Raw genomic sequence first — 18,566 nt, 5'->3', positions numbered from 1 at the left:
TGGGGAGAGTTAATTTCTTTCCATCCAACAGGCACCTGACTATTCTAAAGTCCATACTAGTGTCATCAAGAATTTTTGCAGTGGAGCTGGGGGTGGCACTACAACTTTAATTCAATTGAATTCAATTTGGGTTTTATTGCAAATAAATAGAGCATACAAAAACAGTAAGTCCGCAGACTGATACAACAGTGCCACTTTAAAGGACAAGTCCACCTTCATAGACCGTGGATTGAGTGAATGCAGCAATATTAGTAGAACACATCAGTGAGGGTTTGAGGAAAATTGGACAACCTGTTAGAAAGTTATGATTTTTGAAGTTTCTGCTCAGTCACCGCTGGATGATGAGAAGACTACTACATGTACAGCCTGTGATGTCATATGTGTACAAAGATTTAATGAAAACGTCCTAAAAGAAAATTCAACAAATTTTCACTTTTCTCACAAAATAAAAGAACGCTTGACTTGCATCTTTCAGAAGGCAGGTGGAATAATATTACCCTTATCATACATTAGCGACAAGTCAAGGAAATGTGTACTTTTTTCACACAAAAAAATTGTGAAATTCTCTTTATATTTTCCTTATATCGTTGTACACATGTGACATCATACACTGTAGTAGTCTTCTCATCCAGCAGTGACTGCGCAGACACTTTAAAAATTCATAATTTGTGAATGGATTGTCTGATTTTCCCCAAACTTTCACTGATGTGTTCTGATAATATTGCTGGATTCACTCATTCCACACGTACATGTACAAATGTACATAATGAATGAAGGTTAACTTGTCCTTTAATAGTGATGTGCCAAGTGAGTGCTCATCTGGAACCAAACTCTAAACCTACAAACACACCAGGTATCTGATTCAGTCTACAATATTTGTAAACTGCAGCAGTCATGGATCATTTTTATGCAAAACAGGGGGGGGGGGGGGTGGGGGACTACAACTGTAGTATGAATTTTCCACACAGTTTTATGAAGATGCTTTTGTAAACTGCTGTGCACCCATGAATGCACAGTTTATTAGGAAGGGGTGGGTAGGGGGGGGGGCGGGGGGGGTGGTGGGGGGGGAGGAGGAGGGAGGAGGAGGAGGGGGGTGGGTTGCAAAATCCCCCTAGTTGATTTGAGGCATCCTTGTGAGAGCAATTCTGAACCCATCCAGCCTTTCATCATACCGTCTACACCGCTCTCGCATCCTGACCCTTTGGCAGACGATCACTGGTGACCACTCAAAACGACACGCGTTTGAGGGAAGGGCAATAAAAGTGGACTAACTCAGAGCACAGAGCAGGAGAAGGGACACTGCCATCAAAAGCAAATTATCTCTCGAAGGGGGGGGGGGGGGGGAGGGGCATGAGGAGCAGTTTGACCGTGTTCACATTCTTTGGTAACTATGCAGCAACTGGGAGGCCATACACTCAGGTGATACGTTGTACCATAATCAATTTGTTTCAGGTGAACACAGCATTTCCTAAACACTAGTCAATTGTATGGTAGAAATTGAATAGTAGCATGCATCTACATGTACAATGTACGTGATGTAGATTAAAAAGCTGAAATTAATCTTTATCAGGTCTGCATTTTATGCAAGCATTTTTTTCTTTCTAAACAAGTTTTTCACCATTTTTTGGTCCTTCTGCTGATTACTCAAAAGATTAAGAAGCAAATAATACAACGGGCTACATGGCTGTTTGTCCTGAAGTCTTGTATCCCTACTTTGTACCATGAAAATGCATGGTGACCCACTCTAGTATGTATCGGTATTTCCTCCATGATAAACAATCGTTGCACCTTTAATTATGTGGGAAATTTTGTAGTTTCAAAAGGCTATCAAACTAAGATACATTACAAACAAAAAAGTGATGGTGTGGTCAATTTGAGTTCACATTGGAATAATTTCAAGTACCGTAACCTTGTGTTTCCACCAAGATTAAATATAGTACAAACAAACAGTCCATTTATCATAGCTATGGTGCAAGGAAAGTAAATGTCCACTCTGGTCAATATACAGTGTACATGAGATTCCTCAAGTGCACAATTGTGGTTGAGTAAATAGTATACAATATAGTACAGTACACAAGTGACTGCAGAAAGTTGAAGTACAGTAAGACTTGATGCTGTGAACCAACTGATGACTATACAGCTTGTGTATTTTTATTACTTACCGCCAGTATGAATAATTAGGTACTTTAGGCCTGCAAAACACCAGCACTCAGGAATCACGTACACAATGAAAAATCCATGATACACAATCCAATTTTAAAAACAACAGAAAAAGTTTCCACCATCCACATACTGTACATACAAAATATACTGTACTGTATACGCCACATAAATAGAAAGACTTTTTTTTTTTTGCGACTCTGGACAACCCAACAATTTTACAAGCGGTTAAATTTTGTGATCATGGAGTACAGAAATGAATGGAGAAATGTATGCGTGCATGTCACATTCCTATCCAGTTCAGAGTTAATATTCTAACAGCATTTTGTTAGATTTGTTGGATAGCACCGAACTCGCAAATATCACAAAAATGAAAACCTCGCCAATGTACGATTGACTGTATATGGCATATCTACAGTATAGCTGTGGATACATGTACCTTGTCACAACCGCAGCTGAACTTCACTCCTGGTGGAAAACTATGTGCAAAGACTTGATCGACTGATTCTTTCAATTTGTATGTCGTGATGTGTGGGCCTCATCTGGCAGAGTTTACCACGGAGGTATCAAATGGTTATACAATTGTACATAATTGCACCGGCTGTAAAACCCCAACCCCAAAGATCTTCAACATCAAAGGAAGATAAATTTGTTTTATTCATTTTTACTGCAGTGTAGTAGGCTATGAAAATATTCACGCAGAATCCTGGAATGTTAAGAGATTATGGAGATTGTTGACTGGAGATTATTAAAGCTTCTTCTTTTCTTTCTTTTTTTCCCTTTGAAGCCACTCTACTGATGATTCCAGAGTTGGACATTATGACTGTAACAACTTCAATAGTAGTCAATGTTAGTATAACTACAATTGTATCACTACAAATTTCATGGTACAAGACATTTTTGCAATATTGTTTCACTTTTTATGTTATTATCAAGACTAGCCAAGAATAATTACATGGAAGAATGGAGATAATTCTTTTTTACTATGACGATGCCACGTCTTATTACTCATTCCTCTCCCACACCATCCCCTGAAAACAAAATAAATAAAATAGATATAACATCTCCAGATGCTGTGTACATAACATTGTATACTACATGTGTACTTAACTGCTGGCAAAGTCCAAATTTGCATGATTTCAGTACAGTACATTTTCCTGAGGCAAAAGTAGTATGTCTATAAAGATAAACACAAAATATCTGCTGTATTGTATGTGTACACATTTTTTTTTTTCAAGAGCCAAGAATGTTATCATTATCAGTTTTTCAAACTGATCTACAGTACAAATATAGTGTACTTTTTGGCAACACTACCTTAACCCTATAAAGCCCAAGGGGGGGGGGGGGGCACATTGTGCCCCCCCTACCATATTTTCGTTTGCCACTCCCACACCCTTTACTTGATTTCAACCAAATTTGGTGACTTTTCCTAGAATCTTATTGCGAACATTTTGATATATAATTTAGCCATGTCCGATATTGCTGGTTGCCATGGCAACCGTAAACTGACAACCATGTTCGTCAGATTTTGCATGATTTTCTTTTCCAATTTCAGTTAACAGTATAATAATGGATGAAATGAGGGATTTCTTGGCTGTAATTTGCTGAAGGACCACAATGTGAAGTAATAATGGTTGTGAATTACCCTGAAATGCTCTTCTTATTATTTCCTTTATTTTTACACGACATAGGCATCAAACAATAGATATAATAGAAATAATCGAAAATACAGCATTTTTCAAAGACTACCCTTTTATTTTGGGTTATTTTCACACAAGCTTTGCCTGTTATATCATTTGTTTATCATATTATCAATCTGCAAACTCAAAATTTCAATATTTTGGAAATATGAAATGTGATACCAATATACACTTGTATGTACCCATTACAAGTCATACATCATAGGTTTCATATATTTCTTTATATTGTAATGAATAGCGCCCCCACATGTTGACCTTGAGAAATTTCAACCATTACAAATTGTGAAGGTTGACTTGCTTTTCCTTTATGGTAAATATGAAAATGATTGATATAAAATAGAAACCTATACACTGGGGATAAAGAAATAAAAAGAACAACATGTGATTTTAGCATATTTCCTATGTATTTCTATATATTTTGGTAAATAGTGCCCTCAGTGGATGACCTTGGGAAATTTCAAATGTCGGGTCATGTAGAGTATGAGTTGCTCTACCCATGTGCCAAATATGACGGTCATACATCATATAATAAAGAAGTTATATAGGGGGGGGCACAATGTGCCCCCCCCCCCCCCCCCCCCCCCCCCTTGGGCCTGGAAGGGGTCAATATAGCTTGGGCTTTATAGGGTTAATGCAGCAGTCAAGGGAAGCTGAAGTGATAATATTATCACAGGAACACACTTGATCAGTGAATAGTTTCAGTAGAATTATATTAGAGGGTTGTTATACATTGTACAATGATAGTTGGACATTTTAAATGTCATTTATCTCATCTCAAACATGGCAGCCTATGGAGAACTCTGCACAGTCGTCTTGTGCTCAAATGACAATGACACAGTCTGCTGGGAATCATGACACAGTCTGCTGGGAATCATTTAATACATACAATGTATATCATGTACACTGTATATGTGTACATTGTAGATCTATGTGTATGTACTGTATATTTCAAGTTTTTCTTTTTACAGCAATGTTGCTTTCCGAAGTTTTCATAGAGGAAGCACTATCCTCATTTATTAAAGGATAATTTGTGACACTACAATGTACAATGTACAATGTAGACCCTGCATCCTTGATCATTCAACAATGAATCAGAATGTCAAATTACAAAATGTACATATGAGGTACAGATGTAATCCATAAATGACCACGGATCACCTTTATGATTCTGCATGAATTCTTAATACTTTCAAATACTTTATATTTTTTATATATTTCTGTACAAATCCTATGTATCAACTATCTCAGAAAGTTTTTTGTGTGTGTGTGTGAAATTTAATAGATACATACATTTTTAAAAATCAAATTATTGCCTTTCTCTCCATTTCTATGTCAGTATGTGTCATTTTGCAATGAAATTTGGTATTTCATGAGATAATCTTTACTATGTACTTTGTATACAACACACACAATAAAATAAATAAATGCCCTGATGTGCACTTACAGTGTAGAAATGTTGCGCCTAATGCAGCTGTAAATGCAGACGACATCATTAAAGCAAAAACAACCCCAGGGCCACCTGAAAGTGGATCAGTACACATGTACAGACTGTACATCAAGTAAACGCTTGTAACATAGCCATACTGTTGATGGAGACTATGCAGCGTACAACAGGTACTTATGTACAATGTAACTGATCACACAGTATTCTATTTCGCTGGTTGAGAGTTTGCAAATATCAGTGGGTCAAGCAAGTCTTTTTTCTTCTGTTTTTCTCTTTCTGTTTTGCAAGCCATGTAATGATATGGCTGGGATGTCAACATTGACACATCAAAATCGGGTATCAAGGTACAATGTGCACATTTTGTACCAAGAAGCATAATTTCAGTCTAGAGGTGATATTCATGCCCAAACCAGGGATGCTTTTGTATTGCTGTGGTGATGAAAAAAAAAAATCATATTTCTGGAAATTTCCGGCAATACATGGTTTTAAATAAACTCGGTGGGGAGAAGTCATGGGAAATTTTACATGCAGTATATTCGGGTACATATATGCACAATACACATGTACAGAATATGTACATGTATGTACAATGGTGTACACCGATCTGTACATTGTAATCTTTCAGTATTACATGTACAGTTGAACCTCTCTTATCCGGCCTCCCTTTATCCCGATCTCTCTATTATACGGACGCAATCTCGCCGTGATTTTTTTTTAAAAATAATTACGGGAGGAAAGGGGGATTCCCAACTCCTTGAGAACTCCTACACAAACGCACATGAATTACATATTACTTCCAACATGATGATCGAATTTTGAAGCGTAGTTTCGTCGACTCGTACTGTTTATTTTCAAGTTCTACTTGATACATTTCTTAATAATTATTTAGGTAAATAAAGAAAATGATTTCATTCTTGCAAACACGAACCTCTATTTTGGGGTCTGTTACTGAGTGTAACAATGAAAAGGTTGCGGTACACACATTACTACATGTGGTACTACAATGGGCTACATCAGTATTATTGTGTATACTAGCAGCACCCGTGGAAATCCACGGGTCTGAGGGGTTTTATTTTTTTCTCTCATAATACGATTTTGCACATTTTTATTGAAGAAATAAAAAGAAAAGTCTTCTCATTCTTTCGTTAATTGTGCTGTCTTCTAAACGACCACCCTTCCCAGAAATTTTATAATACATTTTTGAAGTATATGCCAGGCGATCCGGTCCATTGGTAGGGATCATTCCCGCCACTACTTGCTTTTATTATAGAACTTGAGTTCCGAGGGGTTATTTGCACCCGTTGAAGTCCGACAGTTGTCTTGTTGCCCCTCACCCCTCCCCCCCCCCCCTCACGCACACACACATTTCCACCTCCGCAGGGCAAAAAACAAAAACATTCAGGGAAAAATTACCAAAAACGCAAATGAGATTCCCCGAAAGTTCTGCCCACAGGTTGTTCCCGTCGAAACGGGAAGATATTAACACTATGACTTTGATTACCCCCTGCTCTTGCATCCACGCAGGCAGCCGCGGGAATCCACGGCTGGTCTCAAGGCCTTGGTTTGTTTTGTGTTTTTTTTTTCATGTTTCTTTTCCCCACGTTATGAGAGAAAAATAAGATATTTTCGTATTCATAATTTTGCTCCCTCCTTTTTGTTTTTAATCACCAAAACTTGGCTTGATATATCATATTAATATAGAACTACATCTGCTTCAGATTGTACATTATCATAATTAATATTAGGCCTACAATTATTGCTCCTATTATTGTTATTATTATATCATTATTATCATTATCATTATCATTATTATTATTATTATTATCATCGTTGTTATTATTTGGGGAGGGGGAGATCATAGTCATCAGGTTTAATAGGCACCCGTGGGAGTAGGTTCTCACGACCTCGTATTTTTTTTTCTTTAATATTTTTCCCATGTTATGGAAGAAAGAAGAATATATACATCACTGCATTCGTCTTCATTTGCTCCCTCTTTTTTTTTGTCACCAAAACTTGGTTTGATAGACCATAGAACCACACATTCTATTTCCACTTACAATTTTAAAAATAGGCGGTCGGCAAAGCGAGGTTTTCCTCTACGTCCGCTCATCTTATGAATATGTATGATTACAGCGCTCTGCAGTAAACGAATGGACACAGCTGCGCGTGTAATCGGATATGTAAGGGTACGATCGGCAAATATATTTAGCCGCGTCCTAAACAGTCTGCGTACAATGACACCGGACTTGAGAGCAAACGGCGAGCAAACTAAATGACGTACCTGAGCTCATATAGTATTCTGCAGTTGTGCAAAATACAATTACATTAAAACGTTCGTTGTTTTCATTTGGGGACGCCAATAATGGCGAACTGTACGTAAATGCCCTTGTAGTCCATATCACGCACACACAGATTCGTGTAACCATCGTCAATACATTCAGTACACGTAACAGGCGGAGGCAAAGGTACATCACCGAACTATACACACAGTGTAGAGTGTGTATAGAGTTCTGCGAGGTACATTGTGTGTGTGCGTGTGCGTCCGCCGGAAGATGTCAGAGATTTCGCTGCACCATCATCTTTAGTATCCCCCAGTGTCTCTGCAAGCTAAAAGATGTAAGATCGAGAAAGCAGGAGGCCAGCGCAGGTTCCATGAATATTGAAACGCTCGGCTCTTTCGTCACGCACAAAAATGCATTATGCATGTAGCTAATTAATTTTTCTTTTTCGTCCTCGACGTCGACACGGAGGCGGAGAGGGGACGAAACCCGCGCCATTCGATGTAGGATACTCTCCTGCGGCCGATGGCACCGGTCGCAACTGCCCGGAGCCGACGGCTCGGGAGGAGATAGAGAAACCAGCAACGCCGAAATAAAACAGGAAATACATAAGGCCGCGACAACAACAACAACAACTTCGAGTATTATAGTATAGGATTGTATGTACATTTACTGTATAAAGCATTGAGTCTCCCGTATCCGGCAAAATCCCTTATCCGGATGAGCCCCGGTCCCGACTTGTCCGGATACGAGAGGTTCAACTGTACATGTATGTGTACAAACTGTATGTACATGTACATTTGTAAGTACTGTAAAAAGTGGATACTGTAAGGCAAGGGTTTTTGCCGCATGAAATTTTTGCAAATTGGAGCAAATGGCCTTTTTCAGGGCATGGCATTTTAATAGCAAATTGCCTTTGTCCTTCATTGCATAATGGTGTCAGACAAGAACTTGTAATAGCATGTATTTTAATTTCGAAAATTTTGGCTCCTGCAAAATTTTCACAACTAAAATGCAAATGAACATTCATTATTTTACATTAATTTTGTGCAAGCATTTCTACATGTATTTATCTATTTCTCATTTTTGCACTCAGCCAGGTAAGACGAATAATATTTCATCTCACATTGAAAAAAATGTACATTTAAACTTCTCTGTGACATTGTTCATTGTATTTGTACCTCTACACGAATACGTCACATCGCCGATCATGTACAAATGTATAATGAAGCTTTTGGTCAGTCCTTGTGGTTCAGGTTTACTGTATATTCCACACTGCACTATTACTACACTACTGTACATTGTAGATTGTGCGTGGCAGCTTTAGAACGGGGGAAAAAAAAGAGGTGAATAGACCATTAAACTCATTATCACACACAAACCTCTGTGATCTTATCAATTTCAAACTACTGTAGCAGTGGGTCTGTTCCTCAAACTGCACTAAGATGCACAAATCCAGTTGCACTGTATAGCATTCACAAGGTCACCAGCATTACAGCTTTAATGCATAATGTGTGTACAACTTGTACCAACTGTACGTCACCATACAATGTTGTACTAACGTTTTGCAACTACACTGTACATTCCCCATCCTCAACTACAATTGTACAGTGTACAAAACTGCATACGCTGATATGCATGAGTGGGACTTCATAACACAAATGTTCACAAAAGTCGCGTGTACGATTTCACTGTATACTACAACACATTGATTACAGGGCACCTGTAGTCCCTCACCACTGTTTACGGTAGGTGCAGTCAGTGCATTCAAACAACATTATGAAATACATCAGTGGGATACTACCTGGTATTCAAAAGTGACTTGACATACAATGTAAAATTGCAAATAATGCACTTATCTATTACAGACTATACAGGAATTTGGCTGCTTAACAAAGTACACGTACACTAGACAATGGTGTTACATGCCTTGGTGTGCATACAAACTGTACGTGTATACATTAATACATGTAGGCAGCTCCACTTGGAAGAAAATAATGAGATACAGCTCTGCACATGTACATAAAATGCATAGTACATTAATTGTATCTCCAAATGGATCTACTATTAAAGTGCAATTGTATGTGATGTACATGTGTATTGCATAAAGAAAGAAATTTGTACCTACTACCTTCCTTATTTCACCTCAAAGCTTTAAATTCAGTATACAGCAGTCTAGTGTAGGACATCTTTGTTGTGCTGTAACTTCTGTGCAGCACGCATAGCTGATTACAACCTTCAGCACAATATTCTGTCTTGTATTGTTTCCTACAATGTCAATGGCTTTGTAGAAAGTATGATTCATACCTTATTCTTCCTTGCAGATTCCTATAACAGGAGGTTGTTGTTTGCCTGAATATCAGAGTAGTGACAACAAGGCCCAATTTCTGGACTGTGAAATCTAACACTGGTGGCCAGAACTTGTGAGGGTACACTGTACTGTACATCCCCGATACAAGTCTAGCCTTTACCAAAGAAGGACCTAAAAAACAACACGCTGTAATGTATTTCCTGATCATGTACATACTGTAGACACAGACCCCCAGTTGATAATCCACATCCAACACAGCAGAGGTTTGTAGCGTTGATTGTCTTAATTGATGCATTGTAAATCTGCTTAAATGCCTTGTATTCTTTTTTTTTTTTTCAAAAGTAATTCAAAAAGTTTTCATTGGAGACAACGATTGTAGCAATGTAGCACAACATATTTTTTTTTGTAATATGAAAAGCATCCGTGTTTACAGCTATCAAGAACAGGTACGTGTAGGGTACCTATTGAAATTTAGACTTACAACTGTGTACATAAAAATATGTACAGTCTGTAAATGTTAAACTACAGTTTTGTACACATTAATTGTATGCAAGGTACATGTACAGCAGCCAGGTTGAATCTTGTGCATTGCATGCTGCATTTATACTGAACTTGCCTTACAGTGTAGATGTAGGTCACCAAGTTTTTGGATGCTGCACACACTGACTCGCAAAAATTTAGTCTCCTCTGAGCAAAATAGTGTAGGAATACACGGGCATACGCGGTAATTGCGGGAGTGTCACGCACCCCAACAGTTAATACCACAAGTGGGACTGTACATGTACTGTACGTCTATACAGTATCTTGAGGTTACCAAATCATTCTTTGTAACGAGATCATAATAACATCAAGTAATACATTTGTATAATCATAGCCATTATCAGAGTTGTTTGCTTGTTAGATTGGTCAAGATGCCGGAGTGCAGGAAACTTGAAAAGAAGTGGCAAAGAGTCTATGGCACATATTTTTTATTCAATAGTAAACCACAATGTTGACTCATTTCACCAATTTCTGGCTTTTTTGTTGTTGGGTTTTTGTGTGTGTGTGTGTGTGTGTGTGGTAATTTGGGATATTGGTCTGTAGTTATATAGTGTACACTCTGTTGTTCATGGAGGTTCCTTGCACAGAGTACATTTTGTCTGTTCTAGAAGCATTCATCACTCAATATCCTGCAACAGCAAAAATCTTTAAAAGGCACTTCCATAATAATGACAAATTCTGACAACACTGCACATAATGAAGTTGACAGATGGATGTACAAGTTGTACAATGTACAAGTGTTCATTTCCATGTTTTTCTTTGACTACAGTAACTGTAGGATAAGTGGAAAAAAAATCACCACCACAGAACCATGACACCAAACCATGCTGACATTACTGGAAATATGTACAATGTGTGTACACTGTACTTACTACTGTATGAGTTGCACATGAACTACATATACACTAAATGATGTTTTTAAGCCCTTGTACAGTCTTTGACAAAGGCCACAGCATCTGTAGCACTATTTCAGACAAAAAAATTCTTTTACTTAATGCTCCAATTCATACATTTTTCAACATATCCACATAGTAGGTAGATAATCATGTCCAAAATATGTAATGTCCATAATGGCAAGCATTTTGTGTACCACATGATTTATACTATCTATGTACTTCAAAACTCGGACTGTTAACACTTCAGCAAGACTGGGCTAGAATAAACCATGAATGGATTCAGAATAATCATGTTAAAATGTACAATGTAGATACAAGGCCACAAAGTCACATAAATTTCTCTGAATGTACTAATGTCCGTAACGCTGGAATTGCCCTAATGTAACGTACAGTTTGAATATCACTGTGATTCTGAATTCTGACAAGTCACATTTCAGCATCTCTGCATGTGTGATGTCATCACAATGCAAGCATAAATGGCCACAAATACTGATAGGAGTTCTCAAATTACAATATTGCAGTGAATGTTGCCAAGTGTTTGTAAAATTAATGAATAATATGTTTAGCACTGGCTCTACATGTATACTCGCTTGCAAGCTTTAGAACTCCTCACATGACCGAGTAGTGAGGATACACATCCATACGCCTGCTCTAGTGCATACGGTACTCTGACAGCTGAAATTTAATAGCTACAGCTGTAGCAACAACTACACACGGTGTAAGATGAATCGTAAGGCTGCGTTCACATAGAAGTATACGGTATTCCGTATTCCGTATCCGCTCTTCGGGCACCCAGAACACCATCACCCGCACTGTCAACTCACCGTCCCATGCAGTGAGGATTTCTTCCTCCTGACATCCCAGCAAATCTTATTAACAATTTCTAAACTGCATCAGCATGTCAGTCTACATGCTTATTTTTGCTAAAGGGCAAATCCAGACCAAAATTGTCATTATTTCATAAACGAGAGACGGTATATGCTGCAAGAAAATCGAACAAGCTCGATTCCCACTATGGTATACTATTCTACTTTGTATGCTATTCGGTACTTTCGAATAGTGCCCTCTTATGTGAACCGGCGTTAGGAAATCCTATCATTCGATTCCAAGCTATTCGCGTGCCCTCGAAAACGAGCCCCGAATACCCGAATAGTATACTTCTAGGTGAACGCAGCCTTAGGGCACACTGGCTGCTGTAATGCTCTGTAGTCTGAAGTGTGGGATGAATGCAGCGATTTCCCCACAATGGGCTGTTTGTTTATTGTCTTCTATTTTTTTTTCTCTCTCCATCTCTTGTCACTCAGAGTGACTGAGAGAGTGGTGAAGAGAAGGCGCACACATATATAGTACGTAGCGCTTATCACAACCCATCAAAGCCAAAGGCGAAGGAAAGCAGGCATGCTCTTCCCACAAGTCAGGATAATTGTACAACATTGCACATTACTGTATCTGTACAATTATCTGTGTGTGTGTACAATTTGTAGAGGCCAGTGTATCCTGACAATTCAGCAATGTGGCTGGCTAATTTACGCAAATGATGCACATTGCATGAAAGTACTGTATGCCACCATTTTGCTACATGTACACGTGTATGTACAATTTTTTACAAATGTGAGCCTATTCGTATATGAATACATACAGTACTGTACCAGTACATATTGTACACCAACCACTGGGTTGGGGGAGTATCGACTTAAATACAGTACAATGTAAGTGACTATTGCAGAATCAATTCGACAATAGACCTGTAGAACTAGTAGAATTCTATATTCTAAACAATTTCTGAATGCACGCATGCATCTGGCAATATTTGTGGTAATAAATTCCTAAATGATAGTCATACTTACATTGTATGGCAATGGCATCTTTGAGAACTGAAACATGTGACAATACATTTTTACACGTGTAACTAACCTTACTAACCTATAAAAAAAAAGGCCTTAAAATATGGACAATGGTGCTGATGTACAATTGTACTTTCATATGGTCAATGTAGATTCAGTATCTCAAATTCCATTGAATCAAATTGTGCCAAAATCACAGGATTTACTCAATAATTTATTTCCAATCCCTTGAATTTGATCCAAATTGGTCATTGGGAAATGTTGATATCAATGTAGACTTTCGTGTCGTCAATATCGATGTTTCCCAGTGACTGATTTCATCAGTTGGTTTCCCAATGATGGTCAACTCTAGTGCCCTCGATATTGACGTTTTCCAATGACCGTTCATCACGTTCAGCAGTTGGTTATGTCAACTAATATCAAGAGAAAAGGACTCATCGCGGGAGCTAAATATCAACGTGCCATGATTGTGGCAAGCTGAAGAAGTCGCAAGTCGCAGAGCAGAGTGGGAAATAAGCTATTAAATGTTCAAGTAAATCCTGACATTTTGGTGCAATTTGGTTAAGAAGAATTTCAGATATCAACATGGATACGAAAGTACATTGACGCCTTTTGACAACTGAATTGAAGTTAATTCTAGGTCACTCATGATTGTGATGTATGAATGATGTTGTTAGTGCCCATATAACCGCAGCAGCGACCCCAATACGTACCGTTACTACTGTATGTTTACAGCACCCCGCGCCGAGGTTAGTGCCCATCGCCCATATTTCTACTATCTAGTGGATTGTGCGTCTGCTGACCTATCTTTTTTTACTTTTACGGCTGCCTCCATAGACAATGTGAAGCCAGACACAGTCTCTGTAGAACATATCCCCGATAAGACAGACCAATCTTTCGGTCAAGACTGTGCATATGCATGGCTTGACAAACCCTGGCCCTACGACTTTGTAATTTAAGTTTACTGTAACAATAACTGGATTACCTCAATACAGTTCGGGAAACCCACTCACAAGGGGGGCCCCTCCTTATAAGTAACCCGTCCCCCTTATAAGTAACCCCGTCCCCCTTATAAGTAACCCCCGGGGCACCCCTTATAAGGAGTCTCCACGCTTTTTTGCAATGCAACACGAAAATGAAAGGACTGCGGCAATTCGCTTGATTATGTCCATAAAGCTTCACAAGTTTCCTAGTTACTCACGAAATTTGAGCAAAATCGGTTTGAGGCATCATATCTAAAATCATAGATTTAAATGCGATGTCAAACGACCCATGCGAATGCTGAAATGCGAGCGATTACTGGCGTAAGTGTCGCCAGGCGCGGCGGCGCGGCAATGCTTGAGTGCAGACGTGGCGACTCAGTACATGTACTCAGTCGCCACGTCTGCACTCAAGCATTGCCGCGCCGCCGCACCTGGCGACACTCACGCCAGTAATCGCTCGCATTTCAGCATTCGCATGGGTCGTTTGACATCGCATTTAAATCCATGATTTTAGATATGATGCCTCAAACCGATTTTGCTCAAATTTCGTGAGTAACTAGGAAACTTGTGAAGCTTTATGGACATAATCAAGCGAATTGCCGCAGTCCTTTCATTTTCGCGTTGCATTGCAAAAAAGCGTGGAGACTCCTTATAAGGGGTGCCCCGGGGGTTTGTTACTTATAAGGGGGACGGGTTACTTATAAGGAGGGGCCCCCCTTGTGAGTGGGTTTCCCGAACTGAATACCTGATCAGCAATATCAAGCTATCAACGAGTATCATCTGCAAGAGCAAGAGATTAACCCAAATGGATTTAACGTGGAAGAATATTACAATATTTTACATCACAAACGTTGTTAGAATTAAAAGCATACCGCCTTGGCTATGTCGTTCAGCGCCTCATCCTCGGCGGTGTAAGCGCGACTGGTCTGTCGACTCCGTCGGCCGCCCGTGCTGGCCGGCGATGGGGTGCTCATGTTAGGCCCGCCCCCGACAGAACTGACGTCCACATCTACTTGAACTGCATCGACAGACATGTTTATCTGTGTGATAGATTCATTAAAATCCTTCAGAGTATGAGGCATTCGCGTTCATCAGTTGGTTACGTCACACACAAAACTTGCACACGGGTTTCATCCGATATGAAATGATGAATCAAAAAGGCATTCCAAGTGGAGTTTTACGTTTCATGTCGTAGTAGCGGCAGGGCAGGGTACGAGCAGCTCAGTTTCCGTGTTTGGTCTCCTTCCAAGTGAAACCAGTATTTCTCTTCATTCACTGTGGCATATGCCATATGATAATCACTGGTACCAAGATGAAACGTTTCGCCGGTACTGTAAACCAGTAATATGCCAAAATATGCATTTATATTCTCCTAATTCAAACGTAAGGCCCACGTACGTCGTGCCATTTTGCAAGTAGTAAAACGGTTTTCCAGTCTCTTCCATTCGTTTATGTGTAGATGGTCCCAGTATACAGTTTTGCATGCACTTTTATGCCTGGCTAGGCGGCTGCTGTCGTGTGAGGGCCATGCATTTCGCACGGTTCATCATTCACGGACGTACGTTCGCATTCCTTTGCAACACAAACCCACATCATACGCCTATCCTACCTCTGTATGTGTGTGTACGTGTGTGTGTGTGTGTGTTCTAGTGCGGTGTGTAAGAACCCGGATGTCAATAATGCGCCATCTACGTTGGTCACCTCAAAATACCACCCCATGCTTTCTGGCATATAGAGGACGCTTCAGCATCGTATATCATTATGCTCGGCATAGTTTGTCTGTTTTTAGCATAATTCTAGCATAACTACTATACAGAAGGGAAATCTCTAGGTGTTTTGTGCACTGTGGTACCTTAGTTTGGTTGGTTTTTTAATTTGTCAGCTGATTTGCTGACGAAATTGACGATAAAAAGTTGTGAAGACCAATTTTATGTTTGTTTTTGGTTTGTTTGTTGTTGTTTTTTGTTTGTTTGTTGTTGTGGGATGTTTGTTTGTTTGTTTTTTTTTTTTTTTTTGGGGGGGGGGGTTGATTTGCTGATTGAGATTGGGTACCACAGTGCGGCACCATAATACGATTGGGTACCACAATTTGTTTTATTGTTATTTCTATTTTTGCTTGTCAATCGATTGGAAACCATAACTCAATGCAAAAAAAGGAAAAAAGTGCGGACCTTTTTTTGTGTTTGTTTTTTTCGTCAGCTGAGTAGGCAACTTAATCGGTTGACATGATGTGACACGTCATATTCGACATTGCTAGACAAACTTTTTCTTTTGCAAAAGATGGCGCTCAGAATATATTGTTTTTAACCTTCATATCCTAGCACATACTATAAGTTGTTCCCTGAACATAAAATCCTGAAAATAAAAGAGTTGTATTTATTTCAACTTGGTCAATTTATGTTAAATAACAACTGCAATTACATACCCAAAATATTTCACTCTTTATTTCACCGTTTGTAACAGCCACGTACATAATTATCACATGAGACAATCCAATGAATTTCATCTTCCCTTAGTGAGACCTGACACACTCAAAATACATTAATTATTGTTTATACGGGTGCTGTTCGTTATTCCGAAGGTTCGCTATTCCGAAGGTTCGTTATTCCGAAGGGTCGTTAATCCGAAACACGCAAATTCCCTATACGACGTTTACAGGTTCGTTAATCCGAAAATGAAAAAGGGTTCGTTAATCCGAAAATTTGTGGCGTTATTCCGGAGGTTCGTTAATTCGAAGATTGGTCAATCCGAAAATGAAATTCAGAACAACGAACCTTCGGAATAACGAATCTTAGGAATAAAGAGCGTTTGGAATATCGAACCTTCGGAATAACGAGCTGTAACCGTTTATACTGGACCCAGATTTTGGAATAGCATAGATAATCATTTAAAAGAATCTGTTACATCAAAACATAATAATTGAAATATAAACTTTAAGAATATTTGCTTTCCACATAAATAAGTTAATTCCGTTCATGAAAAATCCCCATATTTTACTTGTCCTCGAGATTGTGTATGTCCACAGGGCTTTTCCTTTCCTTTCCTTTTCCCTTTCTTTCTCCATTCTTCCCTGCTCCTCTCTCCTCGTTCTTCGCTGTGTGTGTGTGCATTTTTCTTCATTTCTGTTATTTCTGCAGTGTTTTGTGTTGTTATTGTTGTTGTCGTTATTGTTTTGTGTGGCCGCGTGTATATCTTCTCTTTTGGTCACATTTTCCTGGCATGCACGGCCAAAATAATGTCTGTGCCATAATTTTGCTATGTTATGATATCTTATATGTTTGCAGTCTAAAATCATAGTAAGTACTGTTTAAGTTTGTATTATTGTCTGCATCCATAATGAGCAAAGTTAATGTACAATGGTGTATAGATGAATTTAATATGATTATATTTTATTGGTATAACATATTGATCTTGTCGTTGTGTTCATTCCAGTGTTCCACGTCTTACAAGTCTGGCTTTTACTGGAACACTGTTTTCCGTTGTTATGATTACTTACTTTTATTTTGTTAGCATGACAAAGTGTGCATTGTTTTTTTTTATGATATCATTCGTGCATAATTATACATTAAATTGTATTCGAAGAAACTGTCCTTATCAGATGAATGAAAGACAAATCGACAGCTTTTACCGCTTTGAATCATGTTTTATTTTTCTTTGATGATAGAAATAGATAAACTATTGAATTGAACAGAATTTCATGGCAAGTTTCAGGCCGTTTCAAGCACAATCCCGTTTTTTACGCGTGTCTGCTGGTCACACTTTTGGGTGCCTTATGCATGGTGGTCACTGATCTCTTTCGGAGGTACACTCTATTCATGTTAATCATAGAAATAAGCAGCTAAAATTTTCATGAAAACAAAATCACTCAAGTAATGGAAGTCTTCACAGAGTAGCAACATTAGTCACGATTATGGGGGAGACCTATGAATTTTCTTCAAATAATTTTCTCCCTCTGTAATACAGTAACAAAAAGTGAAATTTGTAATATAAAGCAAGTGCTGACTACATTAAGCAATCTACATTAAAATGTGTCGGAGCAAGTTAGTTCATCGTGTCACTGCCGGCAGTCAGGGATAGCCTATAGTGGTATTTCGGAGTGCCACTGGCATGCCATTCAAGGCAGTAGATCACAGGTTCGATTCCCGCTGGCTCCTTTTTTCCGACACGTTTGATGATATAAATTTAGATCAACGGTGGCGATCTTATAGACATGCTATTTTTACAAATGTCATTATTTTGTACAAATAAAATCTCATACCCAAAATAATCACCCCTTTGCTAAATAATCTCTTGCTTTCATTTAGTCACGATTACTTTGCAAATAATGAGATGAAGAACTCAATATGGCATTGCCTCACACGATGACATTAGAGGAAGCGCTTACCTATAGGATATTTCCGTCTGTGAAT

The 18,566-nt window shown here is 38.7% G+C and overlaps 1 protein-coding gene across 1 annotated transcript in view; it reads right to left on the bottom strand.

The window, feature by feature from the left end:
- LOC139741671 (leucine-rich repeat flightless-interacting protein 2-like) overlaps positions 1-15,596 on the bottom strand; it is a 53,371-nt gene extending 37,775 nt beyond the window's left edge. The window contains exon 1 of the mRNA XM_071652251.1: positions 15,030-15,596. Within this exon, the coding sequence (XP_071508352.1) occupies positions 15,030-15,239 (210 nt within the window). The 5' untranslated portion in view covers positions 15,240-15,596. The remainder of the gene's footprint in view (positions 1-15,029) is intronic.
- Positions 15,597-18,566: the final 2,970 nt, after the last annotated feature.

The sequence above is a fragment of the Diadema antillarum genome, unplaced genomic scaffold, assembly GCF_040938485.1.
Source record: "Diadema antillarum isolate AM-2024a unplaced genomic scaffold, OU_Dant_1.0 seq00000945_RagTag, whole genome shotgun sequence".
NCBI lineage: Eukaryota > Metazoa > Echinodermata > Echinoidea > Diadematoida > Diadematidae > Diadema > Diadema antillarum.
Note: the sequence above shows the minus strand (reverse complement) of the source record. Positions and strands in the feature narration are given on the sequence as shown.